At 39.2% G+C, this 22511-nt stretch overlaps 2 protein-coding genes across 5 annotated transcripts in view; one reads left to right on the forward strand and one right to left on the reverse strand.

Moving 5' to 3' along the window:
• Positions 1 to 18: 18 nt before the first annotated feature.
• Positions 19 to 2162, reverse strand: c12h12orf65 (chromosome 12 C12orf65 homolog). The gene is made up of 2 exons (XM_023343992.1): positions 1770 to 2162; positions 19 to 916 (listed from the first exon to the last, which is right to left on the reverse strand). Exons 1-2 carry the CDS (start codon positions 2046 to 2048, stop codon positions 686 to 688), a joined length of 510 nt encoding a protein of 169 aa, XP_023199760.1. The 5' UTR covers positions 2049 to 2162; the 3' UTR covers positions 19 to 685.
• A 2264-nt stretch (positions 2163 to 4426) lies between these two features.
• The window catches only part of pitpnm2 (phosphatidylinositol transfer protein membrane associated 2), a 55727-nt gene continuing 37642 nt past the window's right edge, over positions 4427 to 22511 (forward strand). For 2 of the 4 annotated variants that reach the window (XM_014469085.2, XM_023343004.1), the window contains exon 1: positions 4428 to 5098. The gene's annotated coding sequence lies outside the window, so the exon portion shown is untranslated. Of the gene's footprint in view, positions 5099 to 22511 lie in introns of all 4 variants that reach the window. The other 2 variants (XM_023343003.1, XM_023343005.1) reach the window with 2 other exon arrangements.

Here is a 22511-nt window from a genome sequence, read left to right on the forward strand (position 1 = left end):
CCCACAAATGTAAACAATTAAAACAATTCCCACAAAAGAAAAAAAAAATCACACAATATAAACCAATATTTATATTCTGTGATGACAGAATGTTGATCATCTGAAATCTTAACATTTTTAATGAGATTTTTGGGGAATAGGCTTTTACTGGCACCTAGTGGAAGTAGATGGGAGTAGTAGTACTAGTGATAGATAAAAAAAATCTAATCATTAGATCAATAACCCTGAGTAACTAAGAGAATAAAAATAACACAGGATTTATAATAAATTTTTCAGAAAGAATAAACTGTTTATTTCAAGATTACAATGGACTAGGGGTGCACCGATTGGAGTTTTCTGGCTGATCACAGTTTATTGATCTCTAAAAAGCCTGATCTGGCCGATATAGGAAATATAGGAAGAATGTCACTCACGTGGGAACAGTGGGTTGACTATTTTTAACTGCAAACATGCAGAAATGACCTGGTGGGCTGATCTATCAGTCAACCCTCTCTCACATCAGAGCAACAGATGACAGTAGTTGCTTTTCGGACATTTGCTGAGGCCAATAAGATCAGTGGATAAGGCAGACTTCACATACAATATCAGCCGATCACAGATCTCCTAAAATTAAGAAGCTTGGGGTCGATAAATCGGCTGCCAATAAATCGGTGCACCCCTACAATGGACTATCCCCACAAACATTTTACGCGTTGTCATCTCCAGGTTTATTGTCTACAGCCAAGGCTTCATTAAAAAGTCTTTTCCTCTCCAAATTCTCATTCACTCTCTTCCGTTTTTCTTGTTTCCTCAACACAGATTCTTTCTTCTTCACCACCAACTCACTGAGTTCACCCTTATACGCCACATCAAGTTTCTCCCTCATTATATCCCGGGCACGCTTTCGGTTTATATCCACAGATCTGGTCTGATGACACTGCAGGAAGGGATGAATAAGAGAGAAACAGAAGTTATAAAACACAATTCCCAATTCTAGCTCCCAGCAAATTAAAGTATTAAAGTACGTATGTTTCACAGCAATATATTCTAAATATTTCACATATAATGTTGTACTTTTTGTTATTAAAAAGTGGAGAGGACCGACAAAAATAACCGATTGCTTTAAAACTTTCTAAATTTTTTTTTGTATGACAGTGAGAGAATTTGTGGATTTTTCTAAATTTTAGGAACCCAAAACAATCAGTCCTTTTCCTGACTCCCTCTACCCTCTTTTTTTTAATGATCCACTTGGATTCATGGCTGTTGTAATATAATCTGACCAATCAGCACTAGAAACTTCAGCTCTAAAACATAAAAACATACATCACTGCTCACACTTACCTTTCTGCGTTTTTGAAGTAATATTAAGGAGCTTCCTCACAATACAAGTCTAGCATTTTAAGGTGTAGGACCTGTTTGAATGCTTAGATAAAATATATTGATTCTATAAATTATTAATTAATGTAACCTAATCCAAGTGGATTAATAAGAGATTGTATGTAATAACTGTGCTGAATAAATATGAGCCTAAGCTTCTTAGGCATTATAATCCGAGGCAAGGGTACATTTACTTACTATAAATGGGAATTATAATAAATGCTAGTTTTTAGAGAGACGTTTTATGTGTACTCTCGTATATTAAAATATCGGTGAAAATCAGAAATCTATTATCCACTGTTTATCACAGGCAAAAATAGTAGTGCGGATTTAATTGACAGAGAAAGTATGCTTTCTGTCAACCAGAAAGCACAACAGCTAAGCCTTAAAAATGGGACAAATAGGAGAGCTACCTTCACTACAATCCCGGTGGGGATGTGTTTGAGCACTACACAGTTGCTGGTTTTGTTAGTAGCTTGTCCTCCTGGCCCGGATCCCCTCACAAACTGCTCTTCCAGCTCTTCCTCCAACAGGACTGGGAGATCCGGCAGGTCCTTCTTACCAAAAGCCGCAACCCATGAGGGTGCAGGCGGGGTCAGTCTGAGCAGCGCAGAGAGACCAGGAGTATTTTTCCACATGAGCCGCCTGGATGCTCCCAGTAAGCTGCTGGTGAACGGGAGAAGGGATGACATCACATTGCAATTTACACAATCAGCAGCAAAACTAAAACTTTCCAGTTTCCAGACCGAAGAGGGGGCAGCCTAAAAACCTCACTGTGAAGCTCGACCTTCCGCTTTGTTTATTTTAATAGGGGTCCAATCAGCAGGCTTGCTTTTTTTCTTCGAGGCGACAATGAAGGTTTTGCTGACTCAATAGCACCACCGTATGCTGAACAGTGGAACAAATCAAAATTGCAACACAAAAAAAATCAATTAAACAACAAAACATTTTGTTCAGTTTATTTATATGGCACAAATATATATAATATATATATAGCAAATCTCTCTTCAATGAATTTTTAATGTAGTTTATGTAGAACTATATTTAAAAATAGTCAAAGTCAAGTCCACATACCAATACATTTCTATTTCTAAAACAATGCAGTACTTTGACTTTGGCCATTTTGGTCCGCATGGGAAGAGTTTAGAAACTGTCCTAGGAAAACCCAGATGAAAGACACTGGCCTTTGAGGACAAATTGGACACCCCTGGAACATCATGGAAGGCCAAAACCAAGTGCCTGGAATAGTGCAGAGGAACTCATGTACCAAATAAGGTCCTGAAGTCCCACAGTCAAAATGGGAGACTCCATCAAGAGTGGTGACAGAGATAAGATCCTGCTAGACTTTGGGATCCAGATTATAAACCAGAGATTACTGTCCAACTGGACATTGTGGTGATAGAAAAACGGTAAAAGAGGGGATTAATGATAGGTATTGTGATTCTATGGAATACAGACCTCAACAAAAGAGAGAATAAGAAGCTTGAGAAAAACCAAGGGCTGAAAGAAGAATAAACCAGGGTATTGAAAGAAAGGCAAAGCCTCAGTGGTGGCAATGGTCATTGGAGGACTTTGACCTGTGACCTCTATACTGGGAGAGTGGTTTCTGCAGATTCAAGTAACAATCTCTGACATCTACGTCCCGAGGAAAGCAGTCCTTGGAACCTCAAAGGTACACCAAGCCTGTGGTGGAGGACATCTACAGTGTCTTTTACAACAAATTTAAACATATAAACATCTATACAATGACTGTAGTTATATGTTATTTAAAACTATGTTGTTTATGTAGTATCATGTAATTTTATGATGAGACATGTAAAGGATAAAAAAAATCTAATAAACTTACACTGCTATTCAGAAAATACATCCTGGATAAAAATAGCTCTCATTTTTTTTCCACATACACATTAATGGACTGTGATGTAATGCTTCCTGTTCCTCACTGACAGTAACTAAAATTAGTAAATCAGGAAACAGGTCATCAGGAAAAGACAATCTGTTACTGATGACCTGTGACGACATCTGTCTAACATGTGGAAAGGAAACTTACATTTTCATCTAATCTTTCAATTCAAAAAGTACTTTATTATTCCCACAGGAAAATTAAATGTTGTTGTAACTCATTAATTCAAAGTTTTCAAAGAGTTATTGTAGATAGTGATGGCTGTTGGCAGGAAAGATTTCCTGTAGTGGTCTGCACTACAGTGAATCTGAAAAAGCTTCTGACTGAAGATACTCTGTTTTCCCATGACAGACTCATGAAGAGGATGGCCTGGGTTATCCATAATTTTCTTGATTTTTATGAAGAATCCTTCTTTGAATCATCATCTTCAGAGGTTCCACATTCGCCCTAGAACAAAACCAGAACTGAACCAGCCTTCTCTATCAGTCTGTTGAGCCTTTTTAGATCCCTGGCTCTGATGATGCTGCCCCAACAGATGCACTCATGTTCACAGTGGTGCTCATTGAATCTTTATGAAATGAATACATTTAGTTTTTAGTGTGAAAATTTTCTTGTGGACTACCAGTAGAGATTGAGCTTTATAAGATAGATAGATAGCATTTATTGTCATTGAATAGGATTCAACGAAATTTCTATTGCAACTCCCGTGCAAAAAGTCAAAAATATACAATAAGTAAAATAAATAAATAATTACATTGAGATAAATGCAATTATCTCAATCGTGTAGAATTTTAAGGTGTGCCCAAGGTGTGTCTAGTGGTGCATCTGTCAACTTTGTGGTCTGGTTTCGACCAAAATATTTTATTGCCACCAGGGGGAGCGCTACGCTCAACGCTTTGCAGATTGTTAAGTGTGCGTTGTAGAAGGGCAAATGCCGAAAATTACGTTGGTAATCCTTTCAAAATAAAAATAAAATAATTTTCTTTTGTCATTTTTCCTTGTGTTCTATTGATGTGGTCCGTTAGCATTTGAAGTAGCACATTCAAAAAGGAAACTTTAGTGAAAACTGAAGGGCGCTTTGGGTCTTAAACGAATGCAACGTCACTCTGGACTGTTAATTTGAAAGGACTCCCGGAAGTATGATGCTCTCCTTACCCGCGTTGTATTCACGTCGCGCTTGGGAAGGCTGAAGTCTAAACAGCGGTTCAGTCTTGAGAGGACTGGCAAGTTATGATGGTGAGAGCTCCCTGTTCGTCTTCTCGTCGCCCTTCCCGGTTCTGTGGACGGAAGGAGCAGCCAATGGCCTGAGCACAGCCCTGTCTGCGCTTTCCTCACCGCAGGACGAGCCCACTCACCAACTCACAGGATCGTAGTGCGGATACTCCAAGGACATTTTAACGTTTCCACAGCTTTTGGCCTTTTCTGTCGATTGAGGAAATCCAGCGTGTTGCTGTCCCGCGCAATGATGTTGCCAGATTTTGTAAACATGGGGAGAACCTGCGGTTGGTTTCATGTAGCCCACCCCCGGGGCTGATGATGTGTCTAAGGGTGTCATTTTTAAACGCCGTACCCGCATCCCTTCCTCTGCCGAGGGGACAGACAGACAAACAAACAGACGGACGAGCCAGTGAACGGAAATCAGCCATTGACTTTTGTTGCGCTCCGTTCGGCCATGGCATCGCTGAGCTCGGAGGCTGCCTCATGCTGAAGGGATATCTGTGTTACTGGAAGAAGGTGGTGGCCATAAAACCCAGAGGAGAGACTGATGAACTTTGAATCCCAGACTGCTGCTGCTGCTGGAGGAGGAGTGTGTTGAAGGCAGATGTGCATCGGGTTCAGGTATGTTTTCAGCATTGCCAGCCATCAGTTTGCCTTTACCCTGCTGCCATGTTGCTAGGTAACTAAGAGACGGTGGGTTTACTTCAGTTCATCTTCTCGGGGATGTAACGCCACCTTCGATAAATCTTATTTTCCTTACAAGCCGTGCATTCAACATGTGCTGTGCTCGCTCTCCAGCAGACGTGTTTAGACCAACTTTGCATGCAGAGCATTGTCCTGCACTCCTGTGATCCATAACCCTGTTGCAGCTCACAGGGAGGAATGCATTAACAGATGAGGAGGTGTTTTGATACCCCGACTGTGACATTGGCAGATCTTATCATGCATATGATTTTTATATGGGCTTTTCAGAAAAACTGCCCCCTGGGAGCAGATGCCTTACCCTCCTCCCCTGCAGAAATGGCCATTGAATAGACTCAAGAAAACCACATGTTTTCAATTCTGCTTTTTATATAGCACCAACTTAAAACTATCGTCGTGGAGCACTTTGCAAGACAAACTGGGCGAGTTCACGTATAGAAATGGTTAAAGTATGGAATCAAACTAAAAGCTGCACAATACATCAAATCAATATTGTGATCCCTTTTCAATGGTTGCAGTTGTACTGACTCTGATGCAATATTTGGTTGGCTGTAAAATTTCAGGTGGGGATATTTCAAACTGCTTGCAAATAATATATTCATCCAGTTTGATGGACTGTCACTGTGTGTCAAGCCTCTATCAAAATGTTCAAGCTGAAGGAGAGTGGGAGGACTATAGTAGGCCATCAAAATTTAATGTTTTGCTTGAAATAAACCAATCATATAAACAGTTTCACATTCGGCCTCATACAGTCCAATAGATATTATCTAATTTTATAAAGGCATTGCGACTCTCTGCCTGTGTTTTCAGTTCAACCAGAGAAAACAGACATTAACACTCTAGATTTAAGTATTTGTTTTTTTATTCCAAATCATATCGTCATTGCAACATTCAAGAACAATATAGCAAGTGGCATGTTGTTGTGATGTTCAGCCCCTTCCCATGCATTTCTAATATTTTGTTCCTGAACAGTTTAATGTCATAAAAGTAGCTTCCCGGTACATGTGATGCACCTTTCCACAGGGTACTACTTTCTAAACTGCAGTAAAAATGGTTATGTGTATAATAAACATTGAGATGGATGATACAGAGGGTCTATTATTAGATCTGTGAATATTGATGGTGGTGGAAAGGCCACAAACAGCCTTGAACCGACTCTGTGTCTTTTCATGGCGGCTGTTTGAACAGTGTGCGGATGCACATGGTGCCAGACTAATTGTATTCCTCAACTTCATGCCATGACCTGTCCTTTTTGTGTGTGTCCATTTCTCAGAGAGCCTACACAGTGACACATAGGCGTGAGACTTTATGTAAGACCCTGCTCTGCTTTAAATAACAGCATGCTTGACGAGTCTCTATCTCTGCAGCCTCTCGAGGAACAGAGGAATAGCAGTCAATCGTGTTTATGTATACCAAGAACCTGCATGCCAGCAATTTCTTGCATACCTGAGGCCTGTTTTTGTTCCAGTGTGAGTCCGTAATTCTCTGCATCAAGAGTCCCTCCACTTGACTCAGCAGGGCCAGTGTGAGTCACTGAGGCATCGCTGACTCGCAGGCTGTGGTGCCTGTTGTCCAGATGATCGCTGTTCCACGAGGGCAGGAGCGGCTGCACCTTTTGTCGCTCCGCTCTCACCTTCTGCTTTCCGCTTAACACCTCAGCAGATCTTCCAACTAAGATTGGAAATTGTGAGTTTGTGGGGTTTTAATGTAAAAGCTACGTTACGAAACTGAAACCGTTGCTTGAACCTAATAGAACATGATGAAACATGCAGATAAAATGTGTTGAAGGCAGAAATTCAGGGCACACACACAAAAACAAGCAGTTTTGTGGGCCAGCAATGCTGCGGCTGAAGTAAGTTCTGCTTTGACGTGTTAAAACATGAGTCCTGGCTGCTTGATGTTTTTAAGACGTGTATATACAGCATAAGTCCTGCTGTTAGCTTTTTACATATATTTTGGGTTTTGTTCCTTTTGATTATTATACAACAGCAATCAGCAAAAAAAAAAAACCAAGCTCTTTTCTGAGCTCCATATCATTTCAGCACTTTTGTACTCTTGCAATGAGATGCATTTAAAAAAAATATAACTTAAGATTCAGGAAAAAGTTTGTGATCATGCTGCTTGTTTCAAGAAGAAGCAAAGAATTTTCGGATTCTTAAATTTGTTTGTGTGCACATGAGCTTAAATCTGTCGTTTTGACCGTTTAAGATAATGCTGAGGTTTCTCTGCTGCATACGCAACAATTCCTGTTTCATACACCTAACCAGTTTTTGAGGTTTGGACATTCTTCCCTCCCCCCGGCAGAAACTTGCACAATGTACGCTATGTCCTAAATGGGAAAAGGCTTTGTTACAAATGCAAATTTAAACACCTACAGGGTGGTTTTAAATCTTTAGGGAAATGTTTCTGCCTTGTTTGGCCACTATTTTCCAATCAATTACTAACTTAATATTTTTGTTGTGTAGAAATATTTAATTGGTTTGCAGAATTTTATATAAGGGAACCTGAAAAGGTTTGCTGTGCGTTTTTGCATTCAGACACTCTAAAAACCCAGCACAATCATTACCCTTCAGCAGTCATATAGTTAGTGAGCTACATGACCTAGATTCAGAACACCATGTGTGGTGAAATACTAACATTCACCTCACTATGAACTAAGTATCCTCACAGTAAAACATGGTAGTGGTAGCATCATGGTATGGGCAGCATGGTATGCTGTCCTTCTTGTTCTGCAAGAAGGACAGCAAAGTTGCTCCGAGGTGAAACCAGCTTAATTTCTGGATTCAAACCTTTCAGAGGCTGCAGAAGATTTGAGAGTAGCATGAAGATTCATCTTCCAGGAGGACGAAATATTAAGCAAACAGCCAGAGTGACAATAGAGCTGGTTTAGATCAGTGTTTCTAAACCCTGGTCCTCAGGGCCCACATTCCTCCATGTTTTAAATGTGTCTCTGCTCCAGTTGGTCTCAAATGCTTTAAAAGGCTGTTAACCAGGCTTATAAAGCCTGTTTAACATCCATTTAAGCTGGATGTACGGCAGAAGAGAAACACCCAAAACATGATGGGCATTCCACACCAGAATTGAGAAACTTTGTTTAGATCAAAGAATATTCATTTGTTAGAATGACCTAGTCAAAGTACAGACATGAAAACTGGTTGAGACATACACTAGAATACTTTGGGTGATTGTAGCAAAAATGAGGTTCTACAAACTATTGGCTCGAGTTATACAATTAACTGCCACACTTTTAACTCTTTTTTTAAATTTAGAAAATCGTCTCTCATTTTCTTCCAGTTCCCCTTACCAATAAAAATACATAAAAATTTGTGGGTGAAACAAGGCAGCAAAGTTCAAGGGGCATGAACACTTTTGCAAAGCGCTCTAAACTAAATGTTTTTATAATTCCACCAGAATATTATGAAGTCTTGCTGCATTGCTGACTCAAAAAATAAGTGCAGATGGGAATAAAAGACAGCCTCATGCAGGGGTCACTGATTTCACATTAGCCCTCGCGGCTTTTATAAACACACATTAGGACTGTGCGCGATGTTCTCATCTTAGTTTTCAGCTCCCGTCAAAAGAAGTTTGTTTTTTTTCAAACAAGATGCTTTTATGATATTGTAATGTTAAGTAAGAAACGGGACTGACAGCACACTGTTTTATATTCTGCTGTTTTTATAAGCAAATTAAATGTTGAAGAGTTCAATTTGAAATAATTAATCCAGAAAAGCAGATTCTCATTTATCACATATTAAACATTAATTCAGCACATATTGTTTTTCTGGCTGTAAAAGATTTCTAGATTTAGGTTTGGTTTACTTAAAATTAATGTGGGAGTTGAATTGTGTTTTTTTATTCCTTTGGTCTTTTAAGGATTTCTGAACACGGATTTGAATGTATATTTCTGGCTTTACTTTTGTATTTTGTATTTTTCATAACAGATGAGAGAAGAAAAAAAAAATTAAGTATGCTTTTCATGCATCCGTGAGATAAATGTTTAATTTTAACATCAGACAAATGAACTGTGCCAGTAAAAGATGGAGCGCAGGTTGCTGTGAACCTGGTTACTGGATGTTGTGATGCTCCACAGTGTGCTTCCTGGTGAATGGGGAGCTATAATTTCTAATTGTGCAAATCCTCTGCTAATGTTTGCTCTTCTGAGTCGCACTGATCTCCTTCCAGAGGCTAAAATTGCTCTCCACTCCAGCAATGGTATATACAGTTACAGGAGTGCCTGACAAGCTGCTGCTGGTCATGAGGAAAACACTGTAAATAAATGCTGTACGTCTGCGTGTTGTGACGGCGGAGTGGAAAATTCCTGACAGAGGAGCCCGCAGCTCTAGAGCATGTCTCCCGGCCTCGTTTGAGTATTCATAGCAGCACGCAAGTGACGGATCTGTTTTCCTGCAGGAACCCTCACTTTAACTTATCAGACCCACCCCAATAGCACAAATATGTAATTCTGTAACCAAGAAGAACACAGAACACAAGTGAGTGTGAAGCCTTTGAGTGATGGCTCGTCAGAGAAGAGAGTCGAGACTCACTTCCTGCCGGTAAAAGTTTGGGTGACGTATGCAGCTGCTGACATATTTGAGCTCAGAACAGGGGCTTTCTGCACTGTTTATCAGCTCAGATCTGCTGCACAGGAAGAGCAAAGGAGCACCAGGTGGAAACTGTAAATCTCTTTTTAGTCTGTTACGGAAAATGTTTAATGTGCTGTTTGTTGCAGCATTGAAGTCTTTACTCCCTACATGGCTTTAACTTCGGTATGTTTTAAAAGACTATGAATTGCTTCAAGCATCCCACTCACCAGGTTACACAATTACTTCCCCTCCGACCCAGGAGAAGCTGTAATCTTGAAGACTAGCAGACGAGATGCAGCAGATAGAGGCAGAGATGAAGCAGCTGCTCGACTGTTAAAATGACTGCTTACTTTGATATTCTGGTCTGCTAGAGTCAACAGACGAAGCAGACAGACTATAATCTCATATCTCTGTGCGGTGAAGTATCCATATGCTTTATATTAGCTGGATTAGCGTGACTGCTTTACTTGAAATTTTAAAAATTGCTTAAAATTGTTTGAACTATGAAAAGATGCTGAGAGTATTCAAAGAGTATTCATTTAAGCTATCATAGGGTTACATTTGTTTTCTCACATTAAATATTCTCATTGCATTAGTTGTGTTTGACAAATAAAACCCTATTTGGGAAATTTACCTGGTATTTTTTTCCCCTTTTTGGGAAGTGCTGATCTGTGCAGACATCTACTTATAAGCAAGTGTTCTGAAATACTCAATGGGCTTTTATTCATTGGTTTTCAGGGGTTTCAGGTGGTATCTTGTTAATTTGGTAACAGCAAAGCACTCGTACTGACTAAATAGAGAGCCATGGTCAGCAACCTTTATAGTACATTTTGCTTTTAATAAACTGTCCAGAGCCTGTAAAGCTGCAAAATGCTAAAATTAAAAATAGTTTTTTAAGTTTTAGAAATATGCACTCATGAAAACTTGTTTTATGGTAAAAAAAAATACAACAACTTGACTTTATATGTTTTGGTTTGACCAGCTTTGCAAGGAGGACTGGAGCAAAAAACTTGAGTCTCTAGATGTGCATAGCTTAGAAATAGCCTAAATGACTAGCAGCTGTAACTGAAGTGAAAAGTTGCTCTTTAAAATATTCAATAAAAGTGAAAGTCAGATTTTTATTTGTAAAAACAAACAAAAAAGGTTAACATCTATGCCTTTCCTTTTACTTCACAATTGTGCACTACTTATTGTTTCGTTAAATCCCAGTAAAATACATTGTTTGTTTGAAAATGTTCAGGCAGCACGAGTACTTTGCAAAGCACTGTTTTTCTACGTCTTCTTCTGCAGGTTTAAAAACTAAAAAGTCACGAGTATTGATATTAAAATTATTGTTTACATATAAATTTCCCACCATGCTGTTTGGATCTTCAGCTCTGCGCTGAAACCTTGTGACGATCAGCCTAACATCCCCTTCTGAATTGGATAATGATGATTGATAGATGAAGAACATCACATCCTGTTTATTCGATTACCGTCTTACACGCCCACACACCCCCACACCCCCACACACACTTACACACCCCCACACACACAGGCCATTTCAGCAGTTTACAGAGTTGCTGTGATTTTAAGCTTTGCACAGAGAGAACTCTGTCACTGTTCATGATGGTATATTTTTGCTGTATCTCAGCGTCTGATCTTCTGTAATTATTTGTGATTGTCGGGCATCTTGACAGAACCCGAGTTGTGCCTCCATCTTGTACCTGGGCGTCAGCCAGGCGCCAAACAGAACGTTGTGTTTTCTCTGCGCCTTCAGTCCCAAAAAACCTCATCTTTCTCCCCCCACCGCCCGCCCTCCCACCTCGACTCCCTCGAACAGGTGATGCTAGGTTGGGCTGAGCTGTTGACAGGGACGAAAGGGGTACAGCCTGTCCCCGCGCATCCCTGATGAGCCTGCTGATGAATAGCACGTCATTGCTAATGGTCCTACCGAAGCGTTGTCTGGGAAATAAAACAAATGCTTTGTGCTGCTCTCTTCCACGCCCCCCCCTTCTTCGTGGACACCACCGTTTCTGGCGGTGTGGGTGGGTGGACTCTAAGAAGAGCTGGGGTCTTTTTATAGCAGCCGTCCACCCTCACTGTGTCCTTACCAGAGTTTCATTTTATAAAAGAGCAATCAAGTCAATTGAATTTGTGCTGTCAGGGAAGGAGGACATTTATGCGCTGGTGATGTTCACCAGGCTTGTGGATGAAGCGAAATGGAGGAAGTCTGACACACACACACACACACTCCACAAGAAAACTTCTTTGCTCTTAAGCAGGAAGGTCTGCTTCTGTGAGGCAAAGTCGATGTAATAGAAGCTAATCTAATCTGCAAGGAGCATTGTCTTCTGTGAGAAATGCTGTTTGTTCAACTCATTTGCTGTGGAAAGTCACTGACCATCAGAGGCCTGTTTTTTCCTCTGTGGTTGCGTTCTCATTTCCACTGTTGTCTGCAGTATGGAACATGCTTCATGCTGTTCTTTCGTGTTTTGCTCTCCCTGTGTTTCTCTTTAAGCTCTCGCAGCACTCTGAGTCATGGATCATGTAAAATAAAAATGACAACACAGCTTCATGTCGTTTTACCCACGCTATCCTTTTTTATTTTTTTACAGGCCACAGACACCTGATTTCTCTAAGTCTAAAAATAGAGTAGATGCTGACTCCCCCTCCTCTCTTCCCATCATTTCTTTCCCTTTTTTTGGTCTAGCAATAAATATCTGCAGGATTTTCTATACTGACTTACTGGTGTATAATTATACACACAATCCTACAAATATACACAGCTGACTAATTTAGGTTAAATGACCGCTGGAGAGTTGCAACCTGACATCACAATTTTTTGTAGCCACCATATTGATTTAAGGAATCAAATTTAATTTTTTTATATTAACAAATTCATTAATTTGTTAATATGTCCCTCTGTTTGTCTTATCTGACCATAAAACTAATTTCCACATTGAACTATTTGATATTAATGACTAGAAGATTGAGAACACTTAACCAACTATAAAGCACCGTGGTTGGAGCAACATGCTGTGGGGATGTATGTTTTGCTAAAGGTTCTAGTGTTGCTTTGGTGTGAATATTAATTTAAGAGGGTCACCGCCACATTTTTTGACCTCCTTTCAACTCACAGCTACACAGCTGGGTTTTCCAGCAAGACAGTGGTCCCGAACATGCATCAAAACTGGTTTTGGAAGAGGTAAAGCAGGCTAATATTAACCGCCTGTAATGGCCTCAACCTCATCTTGATTAAAATTTATGCTTAAAAGCCATGCCTGTGTCAGGAAACAAACTAATTTTAATGAGCTCTGCTATTTCTGTCGGGAAGAAAGGTCAAATGTCCAAGCCAGAAACTTTTTGACTGCAACAAAATGTGTGGAACTTGCTGGGGGGTGTTTATTCAAATGTTAGTGGGGTTGTATGTATTTAAGCATGTAAAATGCTGCATGTTCTTTTCATCCAAATGTAGTTCTGTGTTCCACCGGGCGAGAATTTATTTATTCTGTGAATTTCTATGGGAGGAAGACGTCAGCAAACATTTTTTCTAGGTCTAAATGTTTCTGGGTTTTAATGTATACAGAACTGAGGAGAAAATCCCAAAGTATTACCACGATACTTGAAACCTGACCTCAGAACCCACTGAAATGTTAACTACAGCCATTTAGCCAGGCCCGTATTTGAAATTGGCCTTTTATGGTCAGCTTAAGGGACAGCTCTACTCTTTGGGCAGTGGGCAGCTTGCTTTTTGGAAAGGCTGTACAAAATGGGTTTAAGGTATTCCAGCAAAGGGCAACAGACAGCTTTTCAGAACAAGCTTTGCTATCATGGATTGTCTTTTATCCGAGTTTCAACGTGTCCTCTGAATGATCAGCTCTGCTCAATGAGTTGATGATTCAGTGATTTGGTTTGCTTTAGAGACTGATGTTGCATAATGGAAAAGTAGAAGGTGAACCAGCTGCAGCTTTTTTGTGTTTAGTTCAAAGACAAACCTCCTTTTTATAAATCAAAGCGTTTTGCAGCTGGTTGACCAGCAGATTAGTTCTAAACCGCTGTGCTTGTAAGGAATAATTTTTTTTTTTCCAATTATGAGTCTAATAAATACCCACCATATGAGTTTTTTTAAACACACTGTTGTGTTGTTTTGGCCTGTTTGTTTTGTTTTTCAGATCATCTGCCCACACTTTTCAGTAAAGTCTTCCGGTCCACTTTAATCTCAGCCGCTCACCGCTCAGGTGAAATTTATCTACAAATGATTTCTCGATAGTATAGGTATGAAAGAATCTTTATGAACATAAATATTTTGCAGTTTTGAAACTAAGTTTTAAAAACCAATATCTACCTTTGATGCTTGTAACCACCCTTGTGCTTAGTTGGTAAGAAACGAAGTTAATGCAAAACAACATGAAGTGGACCTGGTTCACAAATGTACAAGGCATTTGCTAGACATTGCTATTAACTAAATTATTCTTATAGAAGTAAAAGCAGTACTTTGAAATTAACATGTTGAGTTTGCAAAACTCAACATGTTTTGACATGCCAACTAGCACAACTAATTGTGCTAGTTGGCAACAGCTAACTAGCACAATTAGCTGTTGCCAACTCTGCTTGTGTTGTCACCAGGTCAGTTGTATAGTCGGTTCTTTTGTTTGCCTAATTATATCTGTTTTAAATGTGTGTATTAATAATTCAGTGGACTGTATTGTTTCACTTGGCAGAAAGCAAAGTGCGGTGCAGTGAGCTGTGAGGGAGAGGAACAGAAAACCAACAAAAGTGAAAGTGGAGACAGGAGAAACAGGAGAAAGAAGTATGGGCCCTGGCAGCTTCTCGTCTCTACTTTCTCTGTCACTCGGACTTTCTTGTCCTGACAGCCAATAAAGAGCCTACTGTGTCTCCATGGTAACCCCAACCCAATTGAAGCAATGATGGAGAGGACAAAACAACAGGAAACAGAATACAATATGGCCATGGGCAAAATTATTTCTTTACAAGTTTTACTGGGTGTAACCGTCAGTTGAAAAACTAAATTTTGATTTAAGAGTGAGCTCGGTGATTCATGACTATATATATATGTTGTCAGACACATTTATTGGCACCACTGGTAAAATTGTGTAACATGTCTTTAAATCAGTAGTGTAGTAGTAGTGTAATTACTTTTTTGTTGCAGTATTACTTTTTTTCCCATTATTTTAGAAAAACGCATTCTTTGATTTGAGAAATAAGTTAAAAAATAATTGTTTTTAACAAAATGACCAAGAGCACAATTATTGGTACCCCTATTGATGATTGATTTTTAACTATTCCTTTGAAATAAATGTAAACAAAAAAAACATGTAACATATTTTGGTTACATGTTACATGAGGGCCTCCTTTGACTAGACTGCTGTTGCTCTTTTACTTTTGGACAGTTGTTTTGATGCACAGCGATAGCAAATAGACAGCTTTTTACAGCCAGGAGCAGCTTTTCAACATTTCAAAAAACTGAAATAATACCTGAACGACTGAAAATCCTGAATGAGTTAAATAGGGAATCAAACCATCTCTTCTATTCAAATGAGATTTGTGTGAAATCTGGCAAACAAAATAAATGCAATGACAAGGATCCAACCAGAGAATCAGGAATGAAGTTTTACATGTTTTACTAGGACTTGGCTGAGGGATGGCATCCCTGATCCCAACATTTCTCTATCTTTGCCTCCATCAGATCAACTTTTCAACACTGGATGTGTAATCCAGGGCATGCTATGCTGTTCATGTAGTCTGGACATTCAATTGGAAGTTTTTTTGTCCGTATTATTAAAAAAGGGAGTTCACCAGTGTTATACTAGCACAATTAGCTGTTGCCAACTCTACTTGTGTTGTCACCAGGTCAGTTGTTGCTTAGCTACAGACACAAGACCCTAATGCATTTGTGGGATTATGTGAAGATTTTAACCAAGCCTCAGTCTCTGCTACACTGCTCTACCAGCGAAAACAATGTTGGATTTGTTTTATGCAAATGTCAGGAATACATACACTTGTGTTGCAAGACCTCCTCGTGGCTAATTAGATTTTATTTTCCATGCTCATAGTATAAACTCCTCATTCAGAGGCAAGTTGTAATGAAAATAATTGTGAGAAAACGATCACAGGAAGTTAAAGAAGCTTTGCAGGGTTGTTTTGAGGCTCTAGACTGGGATGCCCTCTGCCAAACGCGTTATGTGGGTAACACCATCCCCAACAGAGCAGTGACATGCTTCATCAGTGACCAACTCTGGGTCACCAGTAACCTGAAAGACCGGCCGAATAAGAAAAAAGGCTTACAGGCAGTAGCTGAAGTTCAAACATCAGCAGAGCAATTTAAGATGTGTGTGGTCAGTGATAATGAAGACACCACAGGCTTCTAGCTAAATAAGGATCAGAGAAACTGAAGTCTGGATAGAGCCAATGATGTGACATTCTTCAACAGGTTCATTTCAGGAAGAAACTCGGCACTCTCTTCTTCGGCCTTAGCCAAGCAGACTTCTCACACACACTTGACCCACAACTTTCCTGTCACACCTCAAATCTGTTGTCTTCCATCTCTGGCATGTGTCCTGCTGCTTCATCATCATTGTTTTTAGCCAAATCAGGATATGCTGGTGCTCCTTTCGACTTCCCCTTCTACCCGTCAGTTTCTAGAAGTCACGAGAAGAGACAGCTGGAGAGACTGAGCCAGAACAAGACGGCAAGACAAGATGGTGTCAAGCCCAGAGTCCTGAAGGCCTGCGTTGAGCAGCTTTGTGTGGTTCTGCACCAGATGGTTCAGATCTTCTCTAAGTCTGTTTTGGAGAGTGCAGTCTCCTCATGCCATCATCTGTTGGGGGTAGCAGCCTCAGAGTCAGTGACTTAGAAAGCTCAACAAGCTGATAAAGGACACTGGATCTTTCCCGGAGCCTCTGGATGCTTCATAAAATAAATGGACAATCCTGACTCCTGAGCTTCCTCTTCAACAGACTGTCTTACAACCAAATAGTATAATCAGTCAGAGGCTTCTTGATTCCTGTAACTTAGACTGCTACAGGAGATCCTTGTGGCCTCCAGCCATCAACATCAGCAATGACTCTTTGTATAATAGTTACAAAGGTTTAAAAGGTTTCCATTTATGGAATCAGTCAGTTTCTTGATCTGCTGATGATCAACTTTATGTGCAGCAGCAAGCACAGCCTCTCAGACACTGCTCTGAAGGGTGGATTGTTTTCCTTTACGGAAAATCTCCCATTTAAGACAGACCCACAAGTTCTCAATAGGGTTAGTTAATGTGAGAAACTGAGCTGCCTTTATTCTTTCATCTTGAAAGTCCTGCACTGCGTGGCTAGCAGTGGGGTACTTTGATACATCAGCAAAAAAACTCCTGCAGAAAAATAATCAGGATCAGCTTTATTCACCTTGCTTGTTTGTACACACAAGCAAGGAATTTGGCTTTGGTTCCTCTTGGTCTTCTTGAAAGATGCAGGCTTTTTTCTGTACCACATCAGTGCTGAGGCGCTATGAATGGTGGTGATGCTAAAAGGAAGAGGGGCCTCAAATCTAATTCTGCTCAAGTCCCTCTCTAACGTTGGGCTGGCCCTAGTGGGGATGAGCCTTTATGAGTGCCTTGCTGACAGCAGAGGGTCTGATTTTTGTGCCATTGGGAGTTTGTTAAAGAAAATCCATTAAAGGCTACTGCTTGTTACTTTTTGTGTCTGTATTGTTACACAAACCTATTACCTTTTAGGGTTATGTTGGAAATGGGATTCTCTCAGAACTCATAAACATCCAACATTTAGCGGTTCTGCTTTTATTAGAAGTTAATTATTCTTTGTTTAATTCCAGCTTGTTTAACTGCTGTGATGATATTGAGTTGGTATCTCTGCCACATCAGAGATAGCAAGTTGTTTGAATTTGTTGCTGAAAAATGTGCTATGCAAATAAAAGCCTTTCATCAGTACAACGTGTCTTATAGTCGGAGCTCCTTAACGTCCTTGTAAGAGATCACCAGTGACATGGGATCTGTTTGCTTTTATACTTCAAAGTCATTATGCTATGCTTTTTTTTGTGTTGTCAGTGGTGAGAATGTAGTCACCATTATCTCCACATTAGCAAGAAAAGCCTCAGTTTGAGTCAGCAGCATCCTGTTGCTACCAGTTTATCTGATGGAGATGTCTGAGAGATATTTCCTAAAAGTACAAAAGCGTTTCCAGCCCCGTGGGCCTGTGGGCTGCACGAATTAGTTAATGGAATGGGCAAAATGCTTTCCTTTCCTGTATCTGCTGCAGTTACGTAAGAGCGCTCTCTGCGCAGTTCATTTAGGCTGACTGAGTGCTTGTTCAGAACGAGAGTGAGGGGAGGGAGTCCTCGTTTAACCTGGGCACATTACTGATTAATCTAAGCATAATTTGCATCTCAGGTTGTCTAATTTTGGATGTCAGAGCGAAGCACTGTGTTTATTGGAGGCAGCGTTGGTGCGAAATGCTGGGCTGATGAGCGCCGCTGAGACAGATAATAAACAATTACTCCAATTTTCTAAGCAGATTGAAGTTTTCAGTAGTCACTTGAAAGCACCAGATTTTATTTGTGCTGAATTTAATTAGACGGTTGCTGGGTTATCCAATCTAAAACTTGTTATATTCTCCACTCCCTCAGAGCTTCGGTGTGACTCATTGAGATTCACTCATCTGGCCTGTGTCGCCTCATCTTTACCATAAATATCTTCTGCAGTTCGTTGAGGAAATAAATACCCACTTATTATTTTTTGTCAGGTACTTTCTAAAACTATTTCTGACATTGCAACAGGTATGTTTTATTTGCAGCTTTTACAGGGGCATCTCATTGAAGTAGAATATCATTGAAAAGTTCATTTGTTTTACAAATTTTATTCAACTCATAGATACGTCACACACACAGAGGGACATTTTAAGCATTTTTAAATTAATTTTTATGCTGTGTACTTACATAATTTTAATGATTAAGACTTAATAAAAGCTTAATGTGCAGTTTTCTTTGTAGGAAATTTGAAAATTGCACATGGACATGTAAAAAAATAAATAAATGTGAGTCTACTTCAAAGTACACATTCCCAGTATTTTTTCCTCTTTTCTTGCATGAATTTCTGAATCAATTCAACATGGGATAGAGGCAATCAGGTTTCAGGAAATCCCAGGTTAATAGTCGCCTTCAGCACGTCTTTATAACCATAACATCCTCTCAGTATTGTGGTCATGTCTGTTGCTCAAATTTCTTTTTCTACAACACTTTTTTTTTGAAGCCTGTGTTTGGATGGAGCAATCTGTGAACAGCCAGTGTCTTAAGACACAAATGTCCTGTCGTGTTGTACTCTCCTTATGCAGTCTGGCAGTGACTGTCTGCTGGACAACTGTCAAGTCAGCAGTCTTTCTAGTGATGTGTAGGCCATTTGATAATATTTCTGTATTATTCTTTTCCTCATAGTCTCATGTAATACTGATTTTCAAGAACAGTAAAACCTTAAGAGAGATTAATTCTTGAAACATTTCACCCCTGTAGTTTCTGGTAATTTTAGGGGGTTTATGGATTGCAACTAATAAAATCCAAAATGTAATATTTGAAGAAAATGTCATGTTTACAGCAAAAAAAAAAAAAAAAATATATATATATATATATATATATATTTTCAATACAGAAATGTACTATAAATTATATGCACTTGGTCAATGTGTTAGACATGAGTTACTGCATCAATGTGGAGTGACATGGACTTCATTTTACTCTGTTGAGATGTCTCATCTTCCCCTTGGGCTTAACATCACAATACATTCAAAGCTATTCTTATCCCTGTTGCTTAAGCACCTTTTATAACATACTTCTTTCTTCCACTAAGCTTTTAATTGAAAGTTCTCTGAAACAATTTAACAAAGAGCTTTTTGGTTTTCCTTCCATGTGTAATGCCATTAGCTGACAAATATCAGCTGACTTCATGGTGGTTATATAGACCACAGTGTGGCCATAACATAATATGGCTCTATTATGTTATGTCATGTAAGATTCTAATTCAATATCTGTTGATTATATTCATCAGATATTTGCTGTTTTTGAGATCTGCCTGTGTAATCATGTGACATCTCCATACTAAGGGACAAGTTGTGACTTGCATTTATATTCCCCAAGTTATATGTAAATTAATGACATATATTCAAAAGTCATCTTCATAAAGAAAGAAGTTATAAGAAGTTGAGATTGATTTGATATGTTAGACTGGTTTGCTTTTAGTACTTGAGGTTTAGATTCTCTCTCTTCTGTGGTTTCTTCGTTCATTTCCTCCCCATCTTTGGATCGTTTCTAGAAGCAGCTCTCACTGAGTTACTGTGGGAGGAAGAGAGGATGAGGAGAAGGAACACGGTGGAGGAGATGCACACAGGGTATCAAGTATTTTTAGCTTTCCCTTTGCACTTCCAGGATAAGTAAAGAACAAGGGCACATTGCGCATCCAATTCTTGCTGAAGGGCGTGGGAACAAGAGGGACAGTGACCAACTTACAGGGTGTTTAGAGGAGCTTCACAGGTTTACTGTAAATTCCTCAAGATGAGAGTTTACTAATAGTTTCCCGCTGCATGTCACTGAAGCTTTTCATTCAGGCCTCACTTTATTGCATATAAAGGACATTCAGGAGTATTAAAACCTCAGTTTGTATAGATTATGATTTCAGCTGCAAGCAAAGAATCCTGGCTGCCTCTTAAACAGAATAAAAAGGGAAATGTTTGCTCACTTATTCTGTGCTTTATTGAAGTGAAACAAAGGAACATTTGGTCTTTGTCCACCCTAACTCTTTTCCACTCCTCTTGGAGTGGACTTCATTTTACTCTGAAATGAAGTAAAATCATTTACTTCATTTAGGAATCCAGAGAATCCTATTTTCTCTGGATTTATCAAAGGATCCACTTAAATGTTGATGACATGAAGTTTTTAATAGATTTATATTTAAAGATTAAAGTAGCCAGTGTGTCTGAAAAGAGTTCAAGTAAATCAGTTCTGTCCTATGTCAAACAAAAGTTTTTTTATGTGTTAGACATTTTATTAAATATAAACTGCCCTTTTTACCTTTTCTTTTGGCTTGAGATGCACCATTTTATAAGACAGAGATCGGAACTGGCCAATTATCCCTTGAATATCTCCAGTTGATAATTGGTGAATTAAATAATAATAAAAAATCTTATATATTGAATCCATCAAAACTTAGAACTCAAACTTGTCTTGGTTTATAGCAACAGTATTTACTATTATGAATAAATGTTTTATTTAATAAAATTTATGTGATGGATCAGGACAAGCTTTGAAAAACAGTTTGTTTCCTTACGCACTTCTTCTTCTTTTGCTTTTTAGAACATTTGCATGTTTTATATAATCAAACATTTTTTCTAGGTATTATTGGTCTTCAAGTTATTTAGAGCTTATATCAAAGAAAGGCCTGATTACTGCCTGACCTGTAGAATAAAAAATATCTGACAACATAAAGTAGGCTGAAAAATCGACACATTAAGCCCTTTTCTAAAAACATTTATGAACAGGTGAGAAAATATTTCATATATTTATTCTATTTCCCTGAATTAAAAGTTTGTGGTCACGATGTATTAATAAATAGAAACAGATCTAATGTTTGAGGAATCAGGAGACAAAAGTTACCATTTTTTGGAAGATGTTTGTCCAAAGCTCCTTATGTCTGGTTTAAAACTAACACAAAGTTATTAAAAAAAAAAAAAAAAAAACTCTTACTGATATTAACACATGGTGTTGATACTATGATGGTTTGGGGCTGCTTTGCTGATGAAATTAAGATTTTGGAGTGGGCTAGTCAAAGTCAGATTTTAGTCTGATGGAGATGCAGTGACGTCTCCCTTAATCAGATCGGTCATGCTCAAAAATCTCAAAAAGCAGAAGAAATTCCTTCCTGTTTTATAGGATATGAAACTCCTAATAATTTCAATCAGCAGGTCAGAGCTGCTGCTTTGGGCTGGAAATGCCTGAAATGTACTTTACTTTAAGGCCAACGCAGTGGCTGACTATTTGCTTACGGTTTCCACTTTTAAAGAAATTTAGCCTACATGCAGCCCCTGCTCTTCTAACTCCTGAAGGATTCACCAAGCTCTTCGCTCCTCCACCTCCCTCTGTACTACAGAGGTCTTAGGCTCTTCCTTTGACGACAAAGCCCAGCTGTTGCTCTTTATCCTGGGGCATGCACCCTCTCTGCTGTGCATATAGTCCCCCTGTCTTATGTCATATGCTGCCTTCGCAGACAGATATTTTAATGCAACTTGACATCATTGTGGTAAAGGACAGACCGAAAGGGCAAAGAGTTCTGTGTAATGGAAAATGTGGCTTTTTCATTTTCTGAAAAAGCTGCTTCTCTTCTATGTCACTTAAATTTCTTGCTGCCACATATTTAATCCAGTCCTGTCCGCAGATGTCCTCCGATTTGTGACAAATTCCTTCAAAAAAAGTTATTTGTGATCTTTAGTGCCCAATTTTCAGTAGTTTTCTGCACCTTCTGGTGCTTGGTCCTGCCTCAGGTTGCACTTTTTAATGACCTGCAGGAACAAGGATGGGAAGAAGAATAAAACACTATTACAAAGTATGCGGTAGTTATGGTTAGCTTCAGTTTGTTGAAATCGGAGCAGAAACATTACAGCCTGCTTTGTGATGAGCCCTGTGCATTGGCGTTTGCCGTTGTTGCGTCACTGACTAGAGGGGGGCAGAGACTGTATTTTTAGATGGGAATGAACATATTCTCTGAA

The sequence above is a fragment of the Xiphophorus maculatus genome, chromosome 12, assembly GCF_002775205.1.
Source record: "Xiphophorus maculatus strain JP 163 A chromosome 12, X_maculatus-5.0-male, whole genome shotgun sequence".
In the NCBI taxonomy this organism is placed as follows: Eukaryota; Metazoa; Chordata; class Actinopteri; order Cyprinodontiformes; family Poeciliidae; genus Xiphophorus; species Xiphophorus maculatus.

Excerpts from the sequence above, each read along its gene's own strand:
- c12h12orf65 (XM_023343992.1), bottom strand. The coding sequence starts at position 2,048 with ATGTCATCCCTTCTCCCGTTCACCAGCAGCTTACTGGGAGCATCCAGG. Across the intron at positions 917-1,769 it reads CCACCGGGATTGTAGTGAAG|TGTCATCAGACCAGATCTGT; the intron begins GTAGCTCTCCTA and ends CCCTTCCTGCAG.